The sequence below is a fragment of the Mercenaria mercenaria genome, chromosome 9 (assembly GCF_021730395.1).
Source record: "Mercenaria mercenaria strain notata chromosome 9, MADL_Memer_1, whole genome shotgun sequence".
NCBI lineage: Eukaryota > Metazoa > Mollusca > Bivalvia > Venerida > Veneridae > Mercenaria > Mercenaria mercenaria.
Genome location: NC_069369.1, coordinates 50,928,726 through 50,948,142, shown reverse-complemented (window position 1 = coordinate 50,948,142; position 19,417 = coordinate 50,928,726). Strand labels below are relative to the sequence as shown.

General features: G+C 35.9%; 1 protein-coding gene across 3 annotated transcripts in view; it reads left to right on the top strand.

Annotated features, from left to right (window-relative positions):
• The first annotated feature begins 1,071 nt into the window (after positions 1 to 1,071).
• LOC123547111 (nicotinamide/nicotinic acid mononucleotide adenylyltransferase 1-like) overlaps positions 1,072 to 19,417 on the top strand; it is an 81,263-nt gene continuing 62,917 nt past the window's right edge. For 2 of the 3 annotated variants that reach the window (XM_053551387.1, XM_045333927.2), the window contains exons 1-2: positions 1,072 to 1,240; positions 10,617 to 10,705. In XM_053551387.1, coding sequence (XP_053407362.1) covers positions 1,141 to 1,240; positions 10,617 to 10,705 — 189 coding nt within the window. In that variant the 5' untranslated portion in view covers positions 1,072 to 1,140. The remainder of the gene's footprint in view (positions 1,241 to 10,616; positions 10,706 to 19,417) is intronic. The other variant, XM_045333928.2, reaches the window with a different exon arrangement.

The window sequence follows — 19,417 nt, the reverse complement described above, 5'->3', positions numbered from 1 at the left end:
GTTACAACCGATATATTGTAGTGATAGGTTATTGGTATAGACTTATGTGCTGTCTGTGCTGGAACTGGCACGATTCGTCTGTAGTGACAGTAGGTTAAATTTATAGGTCTCTTCCAACAGCCTTGCTGTTGGGTTAACCCTTTAGCGACGTGGTTGGAGTGTCCGCCTACGGATCACTAGGTCCTAGGTCCGAGGTTTGATCCCCGGTAGAGACCTTGGTATCTTCTCCCAAAGGTTTATTTCAATGGTGTCAGAAGTGGGATGACGGGACATTCTGAAGAGCCAGTAAGGTATGAAATAGTAAAGGGGGAGAAGTGTAGTTTAAAGACCATTTCCAACAGCCTTGATGTCGGGTTAACCCTTTTGCGACGTGGTTTGAGTGTCCTCCTACGGATCACGAGGTCCGGGGTTCGATCCCTGGTAGGGACCATGGCATTTTCTCCCCCGGCTATACTTTACCTCTATAAAGGCTGTCAACAATTTGATTACAGATTATAAATAGCAGGTAATAGTTTATTTAACTTAGATTCGAAATGAAAAAGAAATTTTTTAGCAGACTTAAGCCCGCTTGGAGGTTTTGCCATATTGGCTGATCACTACCAAATCAAATGCAAGTCTACGCTGGTGTAGTAGTCCAAATATAAATAGTCCTAAATTTTCTTCCTTTCCTAGTGCCCGTTCTCAAAAGCATCGTATTTTCTTTTGCTCTGCTGCGTTTCAGTATGTAGGTGTAGCATTCGTTCGAATCGCTAAGTAAAAATGGCTGCTTAGAAACTGTAAGTCTTGGAAGGAGAAGCGAAAAGGAGTAAAAGGGCCATGTTTAACAAATTGTAGCTTTCTTATATAAAAGTTTACTCTCGTTTTTTATTTTTATTTTTCTATAATAGCGAGTTCTTTACATGCATTTAAGTCTCTAAAAATCAGATGTGCTAAAAAATTATTAAGTAAGTGGATTTTATATGAAATAAAGAACAGCCGAATTGAGTGGTGTTCGGCCTTACTGAAAAAATTGTTTAATTTAGTGACCTTTTACCTGAAGTCCATATTGGAAATCAATTGTAACGAACAACAATTCTCACGAAACCGTTTAACTTGCAAATTTAGGAACAATCGGGCGAAAAAAACGTCCAGTGACTTTTCATGAATTATTTGAGATTAAACATGACGACGCCACAAAAAGTTGTGTTACTAGCTTGCGGATCTTTTAACCCACCGACAAATATGCATCTAAGGATGTTTGGTAAGATGTTTATTCCTAAATCTCGATCGATATTGGCACTTGTTCAAAAAACGAAAGTGAAAGTACAAATCCTTTTCTCATATTTCAGGTTTTCTCATATTCTCGTGTTTTTACATGAAAATGTCAAATAATATGATGTTTCTTATTAGCTCGACTATTCGAAGAATAGTCTAGCTATTCTACTCACCCTGGCGTCGGCGTCGGCGTCGGCGTCACACCTTGGTTAAGTTTTTGCATGCAAGTACATACAGCCATCAATGAAAGGCATATAGCTTTGAAACTTATTTCTTCTTTTTCTAGGTCAATTACCAACCTCTCTGGGTCAAGTCCCATAACTCTGACATGTATTTTGAGCAAATTATGCCCCCTTTTAGACTTAGAAAATTTTGGTTAAAGTTTTACATGCAAGTTACTATCTCCAAAACTAATGCAGATATTGATTTGAAACTTCACATGTGTCTTCGGGGTTATAAAACTAGTTGATAGCAGCAAGTCCCATAACTCTGACTTTCATTTTGGCCAAATTATGCCCCCTTTTGGACTTAGAAAATTCTGGTTAAAGTTTTGCGTGCAAGTACATACAACTATTTCTAAAAGGCATATAGATTTGAAACTTATTTTTTCTTTTTCTAGATCAATTACCAACCTCACTAGGTCAAGACCCATAACTCTGACATGTATTTTGAGCAAATTATGCCCCCTTTTAGACTTAGAAAATTTTGGTTAAAGTTTTACATGCAAGTTACTATCTCCAAAACTAATGCAGATATTGATTTGAAACTTCACATGTGTCTTCGGGGTTATAAAACTAGTTGATAGCAGCAAGTTCCATAACTCTGACTTTCATTTTGGCCAAATTATGCCCCCTTTTGGACTTAGAAAATTCTGGTTAAAGTTTTGCGTGCAAGTACATACAACTATTTCTAAAAGACATATAGATTTAAAACTTATTTTTTCTTTTTCTAGATCAGTTACCAACCTCACTGGGTCAAGTCCCATAACTCTGACATGTTTTTTTGAGCAAATTATGCCCCCTTTTAGACTTAGAAAATTTTGGTTAAAGTTTTACATGCAAGTTATTAATCTCCAAAACTAATGCAGATATTGATTTGAAACTTCACAGGTGTCTTCTGGGTTATAAAACTAGTTGATAGGATCAAGTCCCATAACTCTGACCTTCATTTTGGCCAAATTATGCCCCCTTTTGGACTTAGCAAATTCTGGTTAAAGTTTTGCGTGCAAGTACATACAGCTATTACTAAAAGGCATATAGATTTGAAACTTATTTTTTCTTTTTCTAGATCAATTACTAACCTCACTGGATCAAGTACCATAACTCTGGCATGTATTTTGGGCAAATTATGCCCCCTTTTGGACTTAGAAAATTCTGGTTAAAGTTTTACATGCAAGTTTCTATCTCCAAAACTAATGCAGATATTGAATTGAAACTTCTCATGTGCCTTCCGGGTTATAAAACTAGTTGATGGCAGCAAGTCCCATAACTGATATGCATTTTGGTCAAATTATTCCCCCTTTTGAACTTAAAACTCTTTCGATATTTAACTTTTTTGGGTAATATTTTCCTGCTTCTGGGTCAATATTTCGAATAGTCGAGCTTGGCTGTCTTACGGACAGCTCTTGTTTTCTTGACGGGTGTGGAAAACTGGCACATGAAAATTTTAAGCGATTTCAATGTATTAAAATGAATGAAAATAATGGCAATTTAGTGCCTACTGAATTCCCCCCAAAAAAAAGTTTATGCCAGATATCAAAAACAGCTGAGAAAAAATGGTATCAAGTCAACTTGTCCCCTATTCAACTCGTCTCCCAGTCAACTCGTCCCCAATTTGGTCATTTCGTCCCCCAAAATTGGTCATTTCGTCCCCATCATGATAAAATTTGGTCAATCCGTCCCCATTTTGGTCAACTCGTCCCCTTTTTGGTCAATTAGTCCCCCTTTTGGTAATTCCCCTCCCCCACCCCCCTCCTTAATGTTTTAGGCATTTTTGCTTTTTTATGATATTTTTGACTTTGAAAACTTGTATTTAAAATCATCGTGAGTTTTGAATGAGTTACAGTATATTGGAAATAGTTAACTTTAAATAATTAGGTATGATAAAATAATAAAAGAAATATACTGAAAATATAAGACAATTAACTGAAATAAAATATACATAAAAAAATAAATACAATGCCCTTATATTTAAAATATAATATAATAGAAAATCTAATCAACTTTTTGAAAATCATAGTAAGAAAAGAGAGAGAGAGCAATAAATCCTTACCCCTGGTCATAATAAAAGAAAGTTTTAATTAGAAATACAATAAAGAATAAATAAACAACTAATATCTGTCATATATGTTTTACTAAAAATAACCAACATGCTTTATATTCATTTTTGTCATTAAAATAAAAAAGAAATACTTCAGTAGTAGGGAGACCACGGTTTCTAAAAAATAATAGAATGAGCATATACCTGCATACGAGGTGTTAATTAAGAAATAATAAATATGTTCCTATATTTTATCAGTTAATAAAATATGGGCAGGAGTTTGGATGCGTAATAATTAAATCACGAGTGCGTAGCACGAGTGATTTAATTATTCGCATCCAAACGACTGCCCATGTTTTATTAATTGATAAAATTATTGGAACATATTTATTATTTCGATTCTAACTAGTGATGGGCTGATTAGCGGATATAATCGATTGACGGCTAGAAAAGTCCAACTGATTCCGATAATCGATTATGTTTTCTCAATAAAAGTGGGGCAAAATAAATTAGAGAAACTTTGATAAATTTTCGTATTTTACAACAGTATGCCCGAGGGAATTTATCTGTTGAAACTGGACACTAATGCCGTTAGATTTCCGTGTCCATAATGTAATTTCAATGGAAAGAACTTTGGTGTTTTTATGCAGTTGCAGTTGTCATCGAGTTGTCATGATTTTTTTCTGCCGAAATTCCATTTACCCAGTACAGCTGACCATGTACATATGGAAACAGATTAAACTCTGATTTTTATCCGATCATTTTTTACCAAGCTTCATGACATTGTTATATGCCATAGCAACAAGCAGTCGGAACATGGTGCTACTCAGTAGTGTCAGGCTATGGTATGAAAATATTTATATTACCGAAAAATAACTGAATTCATTTAATGATTTTCTACAATCACTATTTTTGTCAGCCAGAGAAAGACTGAAATATCTGTACTTCCTTGCTGTATTCAGTGCTCCAGCTAGGATTAAAAAAGGGCAGGGTGCTGGCACTGAAAAGGGCACTTCTGGGGTGGTGGTCGGTCCGGGACCGTGCTCCCCCGGGAAAAAAATATAACTGGTCCATGCATACAGTGCATTTTAACATACTTTAGGCATGGAATTTGGCATAATTTAGGCATGTTTTTTGGCACACTTTAGGTATGGTCTTTTAATAGGCTATGTCTGTCATCTCTAATGCACCTATTTATTAACTAAAAATTCTGCTGTTTGTATTTTACTTGGCATTGATTTTCAACTTGTAACATTTCTTTGTAATTGCATACTGAATAACAATATCTATGTGTTTAGGCCTATTTTACTTGTTACAATTTCAGTACACATCTTCTCCATGTAGGCTACTTGATATTTATAAATTTATACCTGTAACATATTATATACAGAAAATAAAGTTTAAACTTCCACTTAAATAAATGAAATCGGGCAAAGTTTTTAACTTACAACAGTTAAAAGCAAGTTTAGCACTTGTAATAGACATATTCCGGGTATCCAAAATTTTATATCCGGATATGGTTACACTTTTTTCGAAAAGTCGTCGAATGTCCAGTTTAACAATATTTTTGAAAAAATATTATGATGCAAAGACAGTTTAACAGCATTTGACAGTATCTGACATTAAAGTGTACCCTGTCATTACATCTTAGTAAACTAATTTCAAAGAAATCTTCATGAAAAATCGGCAATTTCACACAGCAGACGACAACTTACTTTCGATTTCAAAACTTGTAAACGATAAATCAAAATATTTTCCTATTTAATTTGATTGTGATCGATTTTTATTAATTACATATAATGTCTGTTGTCTGGACTTAAGTTTCAGTTGTGTATAAAGGGGTATTTACGACTATATTACCGAAAACGAAAGTACACTTTGACAGGTGGCGCGAAATGATAATGATTTCAGACTGGTTTGCAAACTGTTTTAACACTAAGGTTCAATGATTTTAATGCTAGTGGAGCAGTCTAAAATATCATGGTCTGCCTCGGGCACGATTACAGCAGGTAATTGTTTAATTGTTTGCTAATTATGTCAATGCCCCCCGGCGTGTATCACTCGATAAAAAGGGGGCAATAAAGCAGTGTATTATAATCACTGAGGCAAAAAAGGGAAGTTTGGCTAAAAAAAAGAAATGAATGGTTGTAAAACGGGCAGGGTGCCTGGCGGGGCAACAGGGCGGAACGAATTTCGGAACGGGCGATGCGCCCTGCTGTAAATAGCTAGCTGGAGCACTGCTGTATGCTAGATATATTACAGGTACAGGTATACATTTTGTACCAGTCAACTGTCACAAATGACAGCTATGAGTCTATGATACATGTACACCAGATTGCAATTTATTGTTGTTTCCCTGTCTGCAACTAATTAGTCATTACTAAACAAGTTTCTGTTTACCAGGAACCAGCTTTAAAACATCTGATTAATGGTAGTTCTTTATTTTTCAAAAGAGGATATGAATTTTAAGTAAAACAGTCATTTTAAAGACATGACTATCTGAATAAACAAGTATGAAAATAAATAACATTCAGCCGATTATTTTTCCGATACATCGCATCGGTTTTCCAACCGATGTCCCATCACTAATTCTAACAACGCAAATAATTCGCATTTTATAGTACTACATTTTCAGCGTAATACGTCATTCGGGTCATATGCTGTTACAATTTACCCCCATGGTTAGAAAGTGTTGCATAGCCAATGGAACGTATAGATATTTGTTTCTTTTTTATCAGAATTTTGAGAAGTATTCATAAATTAGTAATCTAACAGCTCGCAAACTAATTATGAACAGAATCATCAAATTAGGCGAGTTGACCCTGGTTACGAGTGACGAGCTTAACTTTTATATGACGTCACAACATTATGACGTCATACTTTATGTCATACATTTATGACGTCACCGCTGAATTAAATTAAACTAATTGAATTCGCTCGTAGAGATCAGAACGTGTTTTACGGACCTACACATAAGTCAGTATGACTTTTTATTATATTTATGTTTTTGAAATGCTGTTTTCAACCGTTTGGCCCTGAAATAATTCGTATGTAATGGAACTGAAGTAGAATCTCTTATGTTACAATCATAGGGGGGTGAAATGTAACAGCCAACCATATTTTATCGTAGATTCATGTATAGGCGATTTCACTATATGTTTATATAGCAAAAAAGTTTAATAAAAAGTTTGGTCTTATTCAAGAGTTTTAAAATAAGCAGCATCAAATACGGACTTTAAACAGCAATCATGTTGTCCAGCATAGCAGACTTACAAAAACAAAGAGCAAAAAAACCAGAAAAAAACAGAAAATCCTCCTTGTTAAATCAATCATTTTTAAAGCAAAAAGTTGTTAAAACAAACGAAAACTTATGTATATATTTAGCATAAAATATACTTATTTGAAAGAAAAACCGACTTAATTTATCATACTTTGATATTTTTTCAAAAATACGTTTTAAAAAGGGGGGCCGAAAAAAGGGGGACGAAATGACCAATTTGAAATCGCCGAGGGTGACCAAATCGGGGATGTGTTGACTGGGGGACAAGTTGACTAGGGGATGAGTTGACTGTAAACCGAAAATCCCCCCTTTGTCTAAAAGGAAGGGTGATTTTTAAAAAAACAAGGGGGATGCCCCTTATAGATGAGCATGATGTCATATGCTCAAGAATTGTTTTATTAGCTCTTCTGGTTTTTAGCTCACCTGTCACAAAGTGACAAGGTGAGCTTTTGTGATCGCGTGGCGTCCGTCGTCCGTCGTCCGTGCGTCCGTCCGTCAGTCCGTAAACTTTTGCTTGTGACCACTCTAGAGGTCACATTTTTCATGGGATCTTTATGAAAGTTGGTCAGAATGTTCATCTTGATGATATCTAGGTCAAGTTCGAAACTGGGTCACGTGCGGTCAAAAACTAGGTCAGTAGATCTAAAATAGAAAAACCCTTTTGACCTCTCTAGAGGCCATATTTTTCATGAGATCTTCATGAAAATTGGTCAGAATGTTCACCTTGATGATATCTAGGTCAAGTTCGAAACTGGGTCACGTGGGGTCAAAAACTAGGTCAGTAGGTCTAAAAATAGAAAAACCTTGTGACCTCTCTAGAGGCCATATTTCTCAATGGATCTTCATGAAAATTGGTCAGAATGTTCATCTTGATGATATCTAGGTCAAGTTCGAAACTGGGTCACGTGGGGTCAAAAACTAGGTCAGTAGATCTAAAAATAGAAAAACCTTGTGACCTCTCTAGAGGCTATTTTTTTCAAGAGATCTTCATGATATTGGTCAGAATGTTCACCTTGATGATATCTAGGTCAAGTTCGAAACTGGGTCACGTGGGTCAAAAACTAGGTCAGTAGGTCTAAAATAGAAAACCTTGTGACCTCTCTAGAGGCCATATTTCTCAATGGATCTTCATGAAAATTAGTCAGATTGTTCATCTTGATGATATCTAGATCAAGTTCGAAACTGGGTCACGTGGGGTCAAAAACTAGGTCAGTAGATCTAAAAATAGAAAAACATTGTGACCTCTCTAGAGGCCATATTTTTCAAGAGATCTTCATGAATATTGGTCAGAATGTTAACCTAGATGATATCTAGGTCAAGTTCGAAACTGGGTCACGTGGGGTCAAAAACATAGGTCAGTAGGTCTAAAAATAGAAAAACTTGTGACCTCTCTAGAGGCCATATTTCTCAATGGATCTTCATAGAAATTGGTCAGAATGTTCACCTTGATGATCTCTAGCTCAAGTTTGAAACTGGGTCACGTGCGGTCAAAAACTAGGTCAGTACGTCTGAAAATAGAAAAAATTTGTGACCTCTCTAGAGGCCATATTTTTCGCGGGATCTTTATGAAAATTGGTCAGAATGTTCACCTTGATGATATCTAGGTCAGGTTCGAAACTGGGTCATGTGCGGTCAATAACTAGGTCAGTAGATCTAAAAATAGAAAAACCTTGTGACCTCTTTAGAGGCCATATTTTTCAAGAGATCTTCATGGAAATAGGTCAGAATGTTCACCTTGATGATATCTAGATCAAATTCGAAATGGGTCACGTGCGGTCAAAAACTAGGTCAGTAGGTCTAAAAATAGAAAAACCTTCTGACCTTTCTAGAGGCCATATTTCTCAATGGATCTTCATGAAAATTAATGAGAATGTTCAGCTTGATGATATCTAGGTCAAGTTCGTAACTGGGTCATGTGCGGTCAAAAACTAGGTCAGTAGGTTGAAAAATAGAAAAACCTTGTGACCTCTCTAGAGGCCATATTTTTCACGAGATCTTCATGAAAATCGGTGAGATTGTTCACCTTGATGATATCTAGGTCAAGTTTAAAAGTGGGTCACGTACCTTCAAAAACTAGGTCATTAGGTCAATAATAGAAAAACCTTGTGACCTCTCTAGAGGTCATATTTTTCAATGGAGTTCATGAAAATTGGTCAGAATTTTTTATCTTGATGATATCTAGGTCACATATGCTCAAAACCTAGGTCACTATGACAAATAATAGAAATAACGACTTCATACTCAGTTCAACACTGGGTCATGTGGGGATAGGTGAGCGATTCAGGACCATCATGGTCCTCTTGTTTTTTTAAAAAATCTAGGAGGTATTGTCGTCACTTGATTGTTGGCGTTGGTTAAAATTTTTGTTTAGGTCCACCTTTTCTCAAAAACTATAAAAGCTTCAGCTTCATAGAAGGACCCTCAACTGAAGATTAGATGGCTTTGATTGGGAAGTGTGGTATCAAATACTGTATCAAAACAGTTAAATAGGATAATTTCTGTAATATAGCTGCATCTAAATGAAAAGTGTTTTTTTCTACAAGATTACACCAAAATATTGTTTATGAAATGGTTATTATAACAACTGCTTAGGCTAGGCAGGGGTCAAATTAAGTAATCTTTGTACTAGTTAAAATTAGCTAGTGTCTTTGTTGTTCACTGGTTAAAAGGAAAACAGGGTTTTTTTTTTCGGCCGTTTTTATAGCCGTTATTCGGCTATATTCCCAATGCCAAAAAGTATGTATTTTTCCCAAAATGAGTGCAAAAATTCCAAATCTACAGTCTGAAAAAAATTTCATCAAAATTGCACAAACATTGACCAAATTATGGACAATTTTGTAATGGAAGTACATGTATGTTAAAGGGGTTGTACAATGTGAAAAAAGTGTATGAGAAAGTGCTTAAACACATCCTTACTATATCCTATGGGACTAAATATTTCCCAATTTGGAACATTTACATGTCAAAATTCCCAATTTTAGGGGTATAGGCGTTCCCAAATTAGCTAGAAAAAAATCTGGAAAAGCTACTATGTAACAATAATATTTACTTTTTTATTAAAATTTTACTGGACAAAACTTACTGAATGATTCATCACTGTAAGTAACCAGATACAAACAAATATTAAATTCCTACTAGCGAAAAGTAGCTCCACTTATCAGCTGAAGTGAGAGCCTACCAAGTTAAGCTTGAGTTGATACAGAACGTAACATAAGCTTCCTTAAATTTTGAATTATTATGTTACTTGTAATCATTCTTAAGTGCACATCAAGCTGGAGTTTTGTTGAACAATAAAAATCATGTATAAACATAAATAATAACATTCCTTTCATGATGAAAGATATGTACTTGTAGAATAAACTTTATTACTTATAAAAGACATTGCTTGGTACATTATTGACTAGCTAAAATAAGCTAGTTCATTCCATGACCGCTAGCTACTCTAAAATTCCACTAGCATTTAGCTTGTACATGTACAATTGTATGCTTGTCTAAATTTGAACCCTTGCAGGCCCCTGAGAATATGAGAAAACAGCATATTAAACATGGCTTAATACAGATTTATAATTACCTGCAATTGTACAGATAATTTATAAATTTACAGAGTTTCCAGTCTGTAAATTTACAGATTGATAGTATGATTTCCTGCAATTACATTTGTCCTCCGTAACAATGTTGGCAAAAATCCGGTCAATATGAAGTGTGTTATATCCACCTCAGTCCCCGACCACCACCCCTTAGAGTGTCTTAAACTTATAGATATTGCCCAGGGCCCTGATAGGCATCATACTGATAGTCAGATAATATTTTATATTTCTTTCAGAACTGGGAAGGGATCATCTACAAAGAGGCGGAAAATACAATGTGATAGCAGGGATAATGTCTCCAGTCAGCGATGGGTATAATAAAAAGGTAGCTAATTTCCTTTTTTTTGCTTTCTTTAGTGGAGTACATGCCTGAGATGCTGCTGGCCAGATTACCTGATGTAATCACATTGGGACAGAGATACATACATTTTGTGTCTGGCCGAAAGAACATTTTGCCTCTGTGGCTGAGTAGTTAAGGTCGCTGACTTCATATCACTTGCCCCTCATCGATGTGGGTTGGAGCCTCACTGAGGGCGTTGAATTCTTCATGTGAGGATGCCATCCAGCTGGCTTATGGAAGGTCGATGGTTCTACCCAGCTGCCCGCTCTTGATGAAATAATGCACGGAGTGCCTAGGAGTGGTACCTGGGGTCTTCCTCCACCATAAAAGCTGGAAAGTCACCATATGACCTATAATTGTGTCGGTGTGACTTGAAATCCAACAAAATAAATGACCCACATTGTAATGAATCATAAAAATGTAGTAGTACATGTATCATTCAAAACAGATTCTTACTGGAGGCTTGCAAGTGACAGGTCAAATTATCTGTTACATTGCTTATTTTAAGGGAAAGACATTCTTCACTAATTTTTGGATGTTATGTATATATTGTGCTTGGTGGATATAAAGACTTACCAATTAAACTTACCAGGTAGAATCAGTCTCTACTCATGATATTCCGGACAGTAGCCAAATAATATTGTCTAGCACCACCAGCAACGTCTTTCCGTGCTGCCCACGCCAAGGGAAATCACTATTGCTGTGTTCCGTGTTAAGGCTATTGCCCCGTAGGCCGTACCAGACCGCGAGCACTACATATAATAATGGAATGTTGTAGTTTGTGTAAATCACTGACAACTGGTCTTAACCTTTACCCTGCTCTATTTCTAAAATGGACTGGTCTACCATTCAAACTGGGCAGTACCAATTAATATTCGAAAGGGTGATCACTGAAAATTTACTGACCGAATAGAGAACAGTGCAGACCATGATCAGCCTGTGCGCGCAGGCTAAAGGTTAAACACAAAGTACCACAGATACAGTCTAAACATTCACTGCTCGAAATTTTGGTGTTTTACTTTTTGCGATGTATATGAACGTATACCAGCTGCTGAATTTCTAAAATTCTTACACAGTAGGATAAACAGTTAAACCTTTAACCTTTAGCCTGCTTGCAGTGCTGGCGGCAAGTGATTTTGTCTTTGCAACCAGTGCAGACCAAGATCATCCTGCACATCTGTGCAGGCTGATCATGGTCTGGACTGTTCGCTATTTAGTCAGTAGTTTTTCAGTGAACACCCCTTTGAATAGTAAGTGGAACTGCCCAAATTGAATGATGGACCAGCCCATTTTAGAAATTTAGCAACATAAAGGTTAAAGATCATCTCCGAATAAAGGCCACTAATATTAAACCTCCTTATAAAGGTGACTATTTTCTCTTCCTGTCTGACCATAAACATAAACCACCTGTCAACAAAGACCATATTTTTCCTTTCCCATTAGTGACCAATTTCAGGGTTTTTTTCCTTCATAATAGGGGCCGTTAATAGGCCCCTTCCCCTCAGAAAATTTCTTTTAAATCATGCAGTTTTCCCCAAATATTGACTTTACATCAGGTTTTTTATTGCCCAAATACCGATTTTTTTTTTCACCAAATCACAGGCCTGGGCCTCTTCCCCTCCTGGTAAAAAAACCCCTGAATATTGACAGGTTTTATTATATTTCAAATTTGTGGCTGTTGAAATAAAGATTCTCTTACATTGTCCACATATGATAGCTTAAATTCAAATATTTTGAGGAAATATGAGAGATTTTTCAGTAAAATATTTTTTAGCTCAAGGTGAAGGTGAGCTTTTTTGATCGCTCTGTGTCCGTCGTCCGTCATCCGTCCGTCGTCAACAGTTTCACTGTTAACCCTCTAGAGGTCACAATTTTGGCCTAATCTTAATGAAACTTGGGCAGGATGTTACCCTCAATAAAATCTTGGACGAGTTCTATATTGGGTCATCTGGGGTCAAAAACTAGGTCACCAGATCAAATCAAAGGAAAAGCTTGTTAACACTCTAGAGGTCACAATTTTTGCCCAATCTTAATGAAACTTGGTCAGAATGTTACCCTTAATAAAATCTTGGACGAGTTCGATATTGGGTCATCTGGGGTCAAAAACTAAGTCACCAAGTCAAATCAAAGGAAAAGCTTGTTAACACTCTAGAGGTCACAATTTTGGCCCAATCTTAATGAAACTTTGTCAGAATGTTACCCTCAATAAAATCTTGGATGAGTTCGATATTGGGTCATCTGGGGTCAAAAACTAGGTCACCAGGTCAAATCAAAGGAAAAGCTTGTTAACATTCTAGAGGTCACAATTTTGGCCCAATCTTAATGAAACTTGGTCAGAATGTTACCATCAGTAAAATCTTGGACGAGTTTTATATTGGGTCATCTGCGGTCAAAAAATAGGTCACCAGGTCAAATCAAAGGAAAAGCTTGTTATCCCCCGACGAAAGTCGGAGGGATATAGTTTTGGCGTCGTCCGTCCGTCCGTCCGTCCGTCTTTCCGTCCGTCCGTCGGTCCATCCGTCTTTCCGTCCGTCCGTCCGTCCGGAGCCATATCTAGGAAATGGTTGGGAATATTTATTTAAAACTTCATATACATGTTCACCACAATGAGTTCTTGCGGCCCGTCAAGTTTCAGTCAGATTGCCCAAGTAACACAAGAGTTATGGCCCTTAGAAGTTTCTAGTGTTAACTATATAGGGTACTATAAATATGGCAATTTCTGCATCATAACTTTGATATATTTGACCTAGAACTATGAACTTAAACAGAATTTAGATCACCATAATTTGGTTGTGTACACACAATTTCATTTGGATTTATTTGTAAATTAAGAGTTATTGCCTTTAATTGTTTAAAAAAAATCCACATATTTGTACATAACAAACTTACCATTTGGTACAATTTCATTAAATTTCTTTCATTCTTTTCCATGAACATTTATTGTAAACATGTGAAGTTGTGTTACCCACACCTGGTCACCCCCTTACCTTGATCACACACCTCCCCCTTATCCCCTGACCCCCCCCCCCCCCACACACACCCAAAAAAAAAAAAAAAAAAAACATTATCCTTATTTTAGATTTTTTTTCAAACAAACTTCAATAACATGTTCACCACTATGAGGTTATGGGGCCCATCAAGTTTCAGACAGATTGCCCAAGTAACACAAGAGTTATGGCCCTTAGAAGTTTCTAGTGTTAACTATATAGGGTACTATAAATATGGCAATTTCTGCATCATAACTTTTGATATATTTGACCTAGAACTATGAAACTTAAACAGAATTTAGATCACCATAATTTGGTTGTGTACACACAATTTCATTTGGATTTATTTGTAAATTAAGAGTTATTGCCCTTTAATTGTATAAAAATCCACATATTTGTACATAACAAACTTACCATTTGGTACAATTTCATTAAATTTCTTTCATTCTTTTCCATGAACATTTATTGTAAACATGTGAAGTTGTGTACCCACACCTGGTCACCCCCTTACCTTGATCACACACCTCCCCCCTTATCCCCTGACCCCCCCCCCCCCACACACACCACACCCAAAAAAAAAAAAAAAAAAAAAATTCATTCCTTATTTTAGATTTTTTTCAAACAAACTTACATATACATGTTCACCACTATGAGTTATGGGGCCCCATCAAGTTTCAGACAGATTGCCCAAGTAACACAAGAGTTATGGCCCTTAGAAGTTTCTAGTGTTAACTATATAGGGTACTATAAATATGGCAATTTCTGCATCATAACTTTTGATATATTTGACCTAGAACTATGAAACTTAAACAGAATTTAGATCACCATAATTTGGTTGTGTACACACAATTCATTTGGATTTATTTGTAAATTAAGAGTATTGCCCTTTAATTGTATAAAAATCCACATATTTGTACATAACAAACTTACCATTTGGTACAATTTCATTAAATTTCTTTCATTCTTTTCCATGAACATTTATTGTAAACATGTGAAGTTGTGTACCCACACCTGGTCACCCCCTTCCCTTGATCACACACCCCCCCCCTTACCCCCTGACCCCCCCCCCCCACACACACCCAAAAAAAAAAAAAAAAAATTCATTCCTTATTTTAGATTTTTTTCAAACGAACTTCATATACATGTTCACCACTATGAGGTTATGGGGCCCATCAAGTTTCAGACAGATTGCCCAAGTAACACCAGAGTTATGGCCCTCAGAAGTTTCTAGTGTTAACTATATAGGGTACTATAGATCTATAGCTATGCCAATTTCTGCATCATAACTTTTGACATATTTGACCTAGAACTATGAAACTTTAACAGAATTTAGAGCACTATAATGTGGTTGTGCACACACAATTTTGTAAGGATTTCTTTTTGTAACTTCAGAGTTATTGCCCTTTAATTGTTTAAAAATCCACATATTTGTACATTACAAACTTACCATTTGGCAGAATTTTATTAAATTTCTTTCATTCTTTTCTGTGAACATTTATTATAAACATGTGAAGTTGCGCACCCACACCTGGTCACCCACTTGCCTTGGTCACACCCCCTCCCCCATCCCCCCCCCCCCCCTCCCCAAAATTTTTTTATTTTTTTTTCATTTCTTATTTTAGATTTTTTTCAAACCTTCTAAGTTGTACCATTCCCCCACCTCACTTCCCCATCCAGTCATGCCCACCACTGATCATGCATCCTCTGCCCCCCCCCCTCCCCCCCTCCCCACTCCAACTTCACCCTTTTACCTGTTGTTTTTTTTAATTTTTAATTTTCAGTCAATATTTATAATCAACATGTGAAATTTTGTTTCCTCTCCCATTCCCCTGCACCCCCACCCCCTAAAAAAATAAATATATACATATATCTATATATAGATATATATATTTCCATTCCTTTTTTTTTTTTTTTTTTTTTAATGTTCAGACCTTCAACATGTTAAGTTGTGACTGCACAAACCTTGCCCTCAGCCATTTCAAGATATCTTACCTGTGTTCTCTTAAGGACATCTGATCTTTTAAGTTCAAATGTACATGTAAAACAGCAACACCTGGTGCCAAACCACTCAAAGACAGTATTTCATTCCAGTTAAACTTCAAGCTCACATTTCAATTAACTGCATTTAATTTTAAAAGCTAAGCTTATTACAGTAAGCATATCCCATTCAAAATAAATTCTTAAGTCAGGATCAAAGTATCATACATTTGTTATGTACTCTTTAATTAAACATTTGTTTTCTGTTAAATTGATTTTGACTAATGAAATTATTTGCTTCTTATTAACATCCTTAACTTTTTGCCGGATATATCTTTTTGCCATTCCTCACCACAAACCCTTTCGGCGGGGGATACCAATTCATCGAATTTGCTTGTTAACACTCTAGAGGTCACAATTTTGGCCCAATCTTAATGAAACTTGGTCAGAATGTTACCCTTAATAAAATCTTGGACAAGTTCGATATTGGGTCATCTGGGGTCAAAAACTAAGTCACCAAGTCAAATCAAAGGAAAAGCTTGTTATCACTGTAGAGGCCACATTTATGACTGTATCTTCATGAAACTTGGTCAGAATGTTAATCTTGATGATCTTAAGGTCCAGTTTGAATCTGGGTCAGGTAGGGTCAAAAACTAGGTCACCAGATCAAATGAAAGGAAAAGCTAGTTAACACTCTAGAGGCCGCATTTATGTCCATATCTTAATGAAACTTGATCAGAATGTTAATCTTGATGATCTTTAGGTCAAGTTCAAATCTGGGTCAGTTGGGGTTAGAAACTAGGTCACTAGGGCAAATCAATGGAAAAGCTTGTTAACACTCTAGAGGCCACGTTTATGACTGCATCTTCATGAAACTTGGTCAGAATGTTAATCTTGATGATCTTTAGGGAAAATTCGAATCTGGGTCATGTGGGGTCAAAAACTAGGTCACCGTGTCAAATCAAAGGAAAAGCTTGTTATCACTGTAGAGGCCACATTTATGACTATATCTTCATGAAACTTAGTCAGAATGTTAATCTTGGTGATCTCAAGGTCCAGTTTGAATCTGGGTCAGGTAGGATCAAAAACTAGGTCACCAGATCAAATCAAAGGAAAAGCTAGTTAACACTCTAGAGGCCACATTTATGTCCATATCTTAATGAAACTTGGTCAGAATGTTAATCTTGATGATCTTTAGGTCAAGAACAAATCTGGGTCATGTGGGGTCAAAAACTAGGTCACCGGGTCAAATCAAAGGAAAAACTAAACACTTTAGAGGCCACATTTATGACTATATCTTAATGAAACTTGGTCAGAATGTTAATTTTGATGATCTTCAGGCCAATAGGTCAGGTGAGCGATACAGGGCCTTCATGGCCCTCTTGTTTAAGATTATAAGTCATGACAAAGCAATTTGTGGAGGAAGACATGTATAACATACGACATGCCTTAATAGACTGGGGGAAACACTGCAATATATCAAATAAAAGGGAAAGTGGTAATGATTGTTGTTTTGTTGGTATATAGCAAATGGAATTTCACAACAGGGTGTAACTGCGTGGCAGGAAAATAAATAGAAACGCAGTAACAGACAGATCAATATCGTGCTGCAGAATCACAAAAACAAGTTTTTTATAGAGAGCAATGATGTCTGTAATAAAGTCTAAATTTCCTTTGGAAGGTTTCTTTTGACTTCCTTACTGTGTGAATAAAAGAGAGATTTTTTTATCTTTTCCATAAAATAGATTAAGTTGCTATACTGTATTGAGTGAATTAGAAGAAATAAAAACCTTTATCAGGAAAGAAAACCTTGCCTTCATGTTTGTATTAAATGAATTTGCCTTAGGCCAATGTCATAAATTAAAGCTGTATCCAGGATATTACAGTGTTTGTTGTGCAGATTGTTTTGCTTTGTTCTTAAGATCTAACTTAAATACAAAATGTTGGTGTAAAAACTTACACTCAGGCCTTATGCTCCGAAGACTGAAACATTTTGTCAGCCCTGTTACTTCAGTGTGTATTTCTTTTTGGAAATGATAGGCATTCAATGAATTTATGTGAAATCTGCAGTCAACACCTTTATATTTTTATTTTGATACACAGAAAGATTTTTGGTGTTCAGGTATTTTTTTCATTAAATTAATATGTATCAGTATCTGTACACAATGACATGCTTCCTGGTCAAGTTATTTTTGTAAAATCGATCAGACAAAATGTTTTGTCACCAGTTTAATATCTTAATGGAAATATTTTATGTAATCCTTCCTTATTGTCACATTAATGCAACAGTATAATATAAGTTGGCAAGAGCTTCTACAAATGTGATATAAAATATTCTTTTTTATCATTTCGTATTAGTTCCACTGTTATAAAAGTTGCCATTGATAATTGCAAAAATTTAGAACAGGAATTATCTTGTGAGGGCTTTTATGTGTAGAGATGTGTCCAAAATTCTGGCTCCTGATTGGTTGATTTATAGCGGAGTCTTCAAACTGGCACAGGTATGAGGGGTGTTCAATAAATACCCGGAAAAGTGCTCTCATTTCTTTATTTCTAGTCTCATTTTGCTAAAATTTGAAATTGACGGATATAACATACTGAATTCAAATACCTAAATTACAGATTTCATAACATGCACAATATTATTTGTCGTTCCTAGCAACGTCATCACCTCAAAAGCGGCCCAACGTATTTATGATGCTGTCATATCACACTCAATAATCAAAACTATCATGATTACCTTTGATTCAATGTTGATCAACATTAAATGCATTTACACTTTCCTAAAAATAAATAGATACTGTTCGTATGATGTTCAGGACTGTCGTGTTGAAGAAATTGGACACTGAACTGATGCCCTATCAAGGAGCTCTTTAATCTATTAAATGTGACTGAACGTTATTTTACATGTCTGAAACACAAGTCGTCAGCGTTTATTCTCCTGACCACTTTAAACGTAAAACGTCCCACTAAAAAATATTGTTTTCTTCAGGGCATTTTTCCCTTAACCTTTTTGCAGCATAGATTTGTCTCTTTCCTTGATTTTGGTTTTCAAAACAAAAAATGATATCTCACGTCTCCATTCAACACTGATTTTCAAGTGATGACCAACTCAATATGCCTGCCATATATTTTAATGATGTCACATTTATAATTTGACATTATTGGCGTAACGCTTACTTTTTATATCAATATTCAACCAATTTAAGAAAAGTTAGCTTGAAAAATAGGTAAATGACAAGTAATGTTTTAGCGCATGTAAAATAGAAAAAGAGACAAAATTGGGCTGGATGACGTCACATGACGTTGCCATGGGGACTCGCATTTACTTATTATTTATCCAAAGACAATCTAATTTTGACATATCAACTCAGTATTCCCTAGTCTACATTTTGTAGCATATTCATTTATTTTTGATGATACATGAAGAATTGAGAGCACTTTTCCGGGTATTTATTGAACACCCCTTGTACAGTCTGAGACTGGTCTCCAAGATGCTGGTGATTTAAGACTGGTTGCCAAACTGAGTTTATAAAGAACCAAGGATAGGAAGTATGATTGTGCCACAAAAGCCAATCAGTCTTACATCTGCATCCTGAAGGCTATGAAACTGGAGTGTGTAGAATTCAGACTTGCCAATGGTCAAGTTAAAGACTGAGCAAAATCAGATTCTTAACATTTGGGATTGGTTTCAGATTTCAGCTTTGCAAGGTTCATAAAACTTAATTGCTCT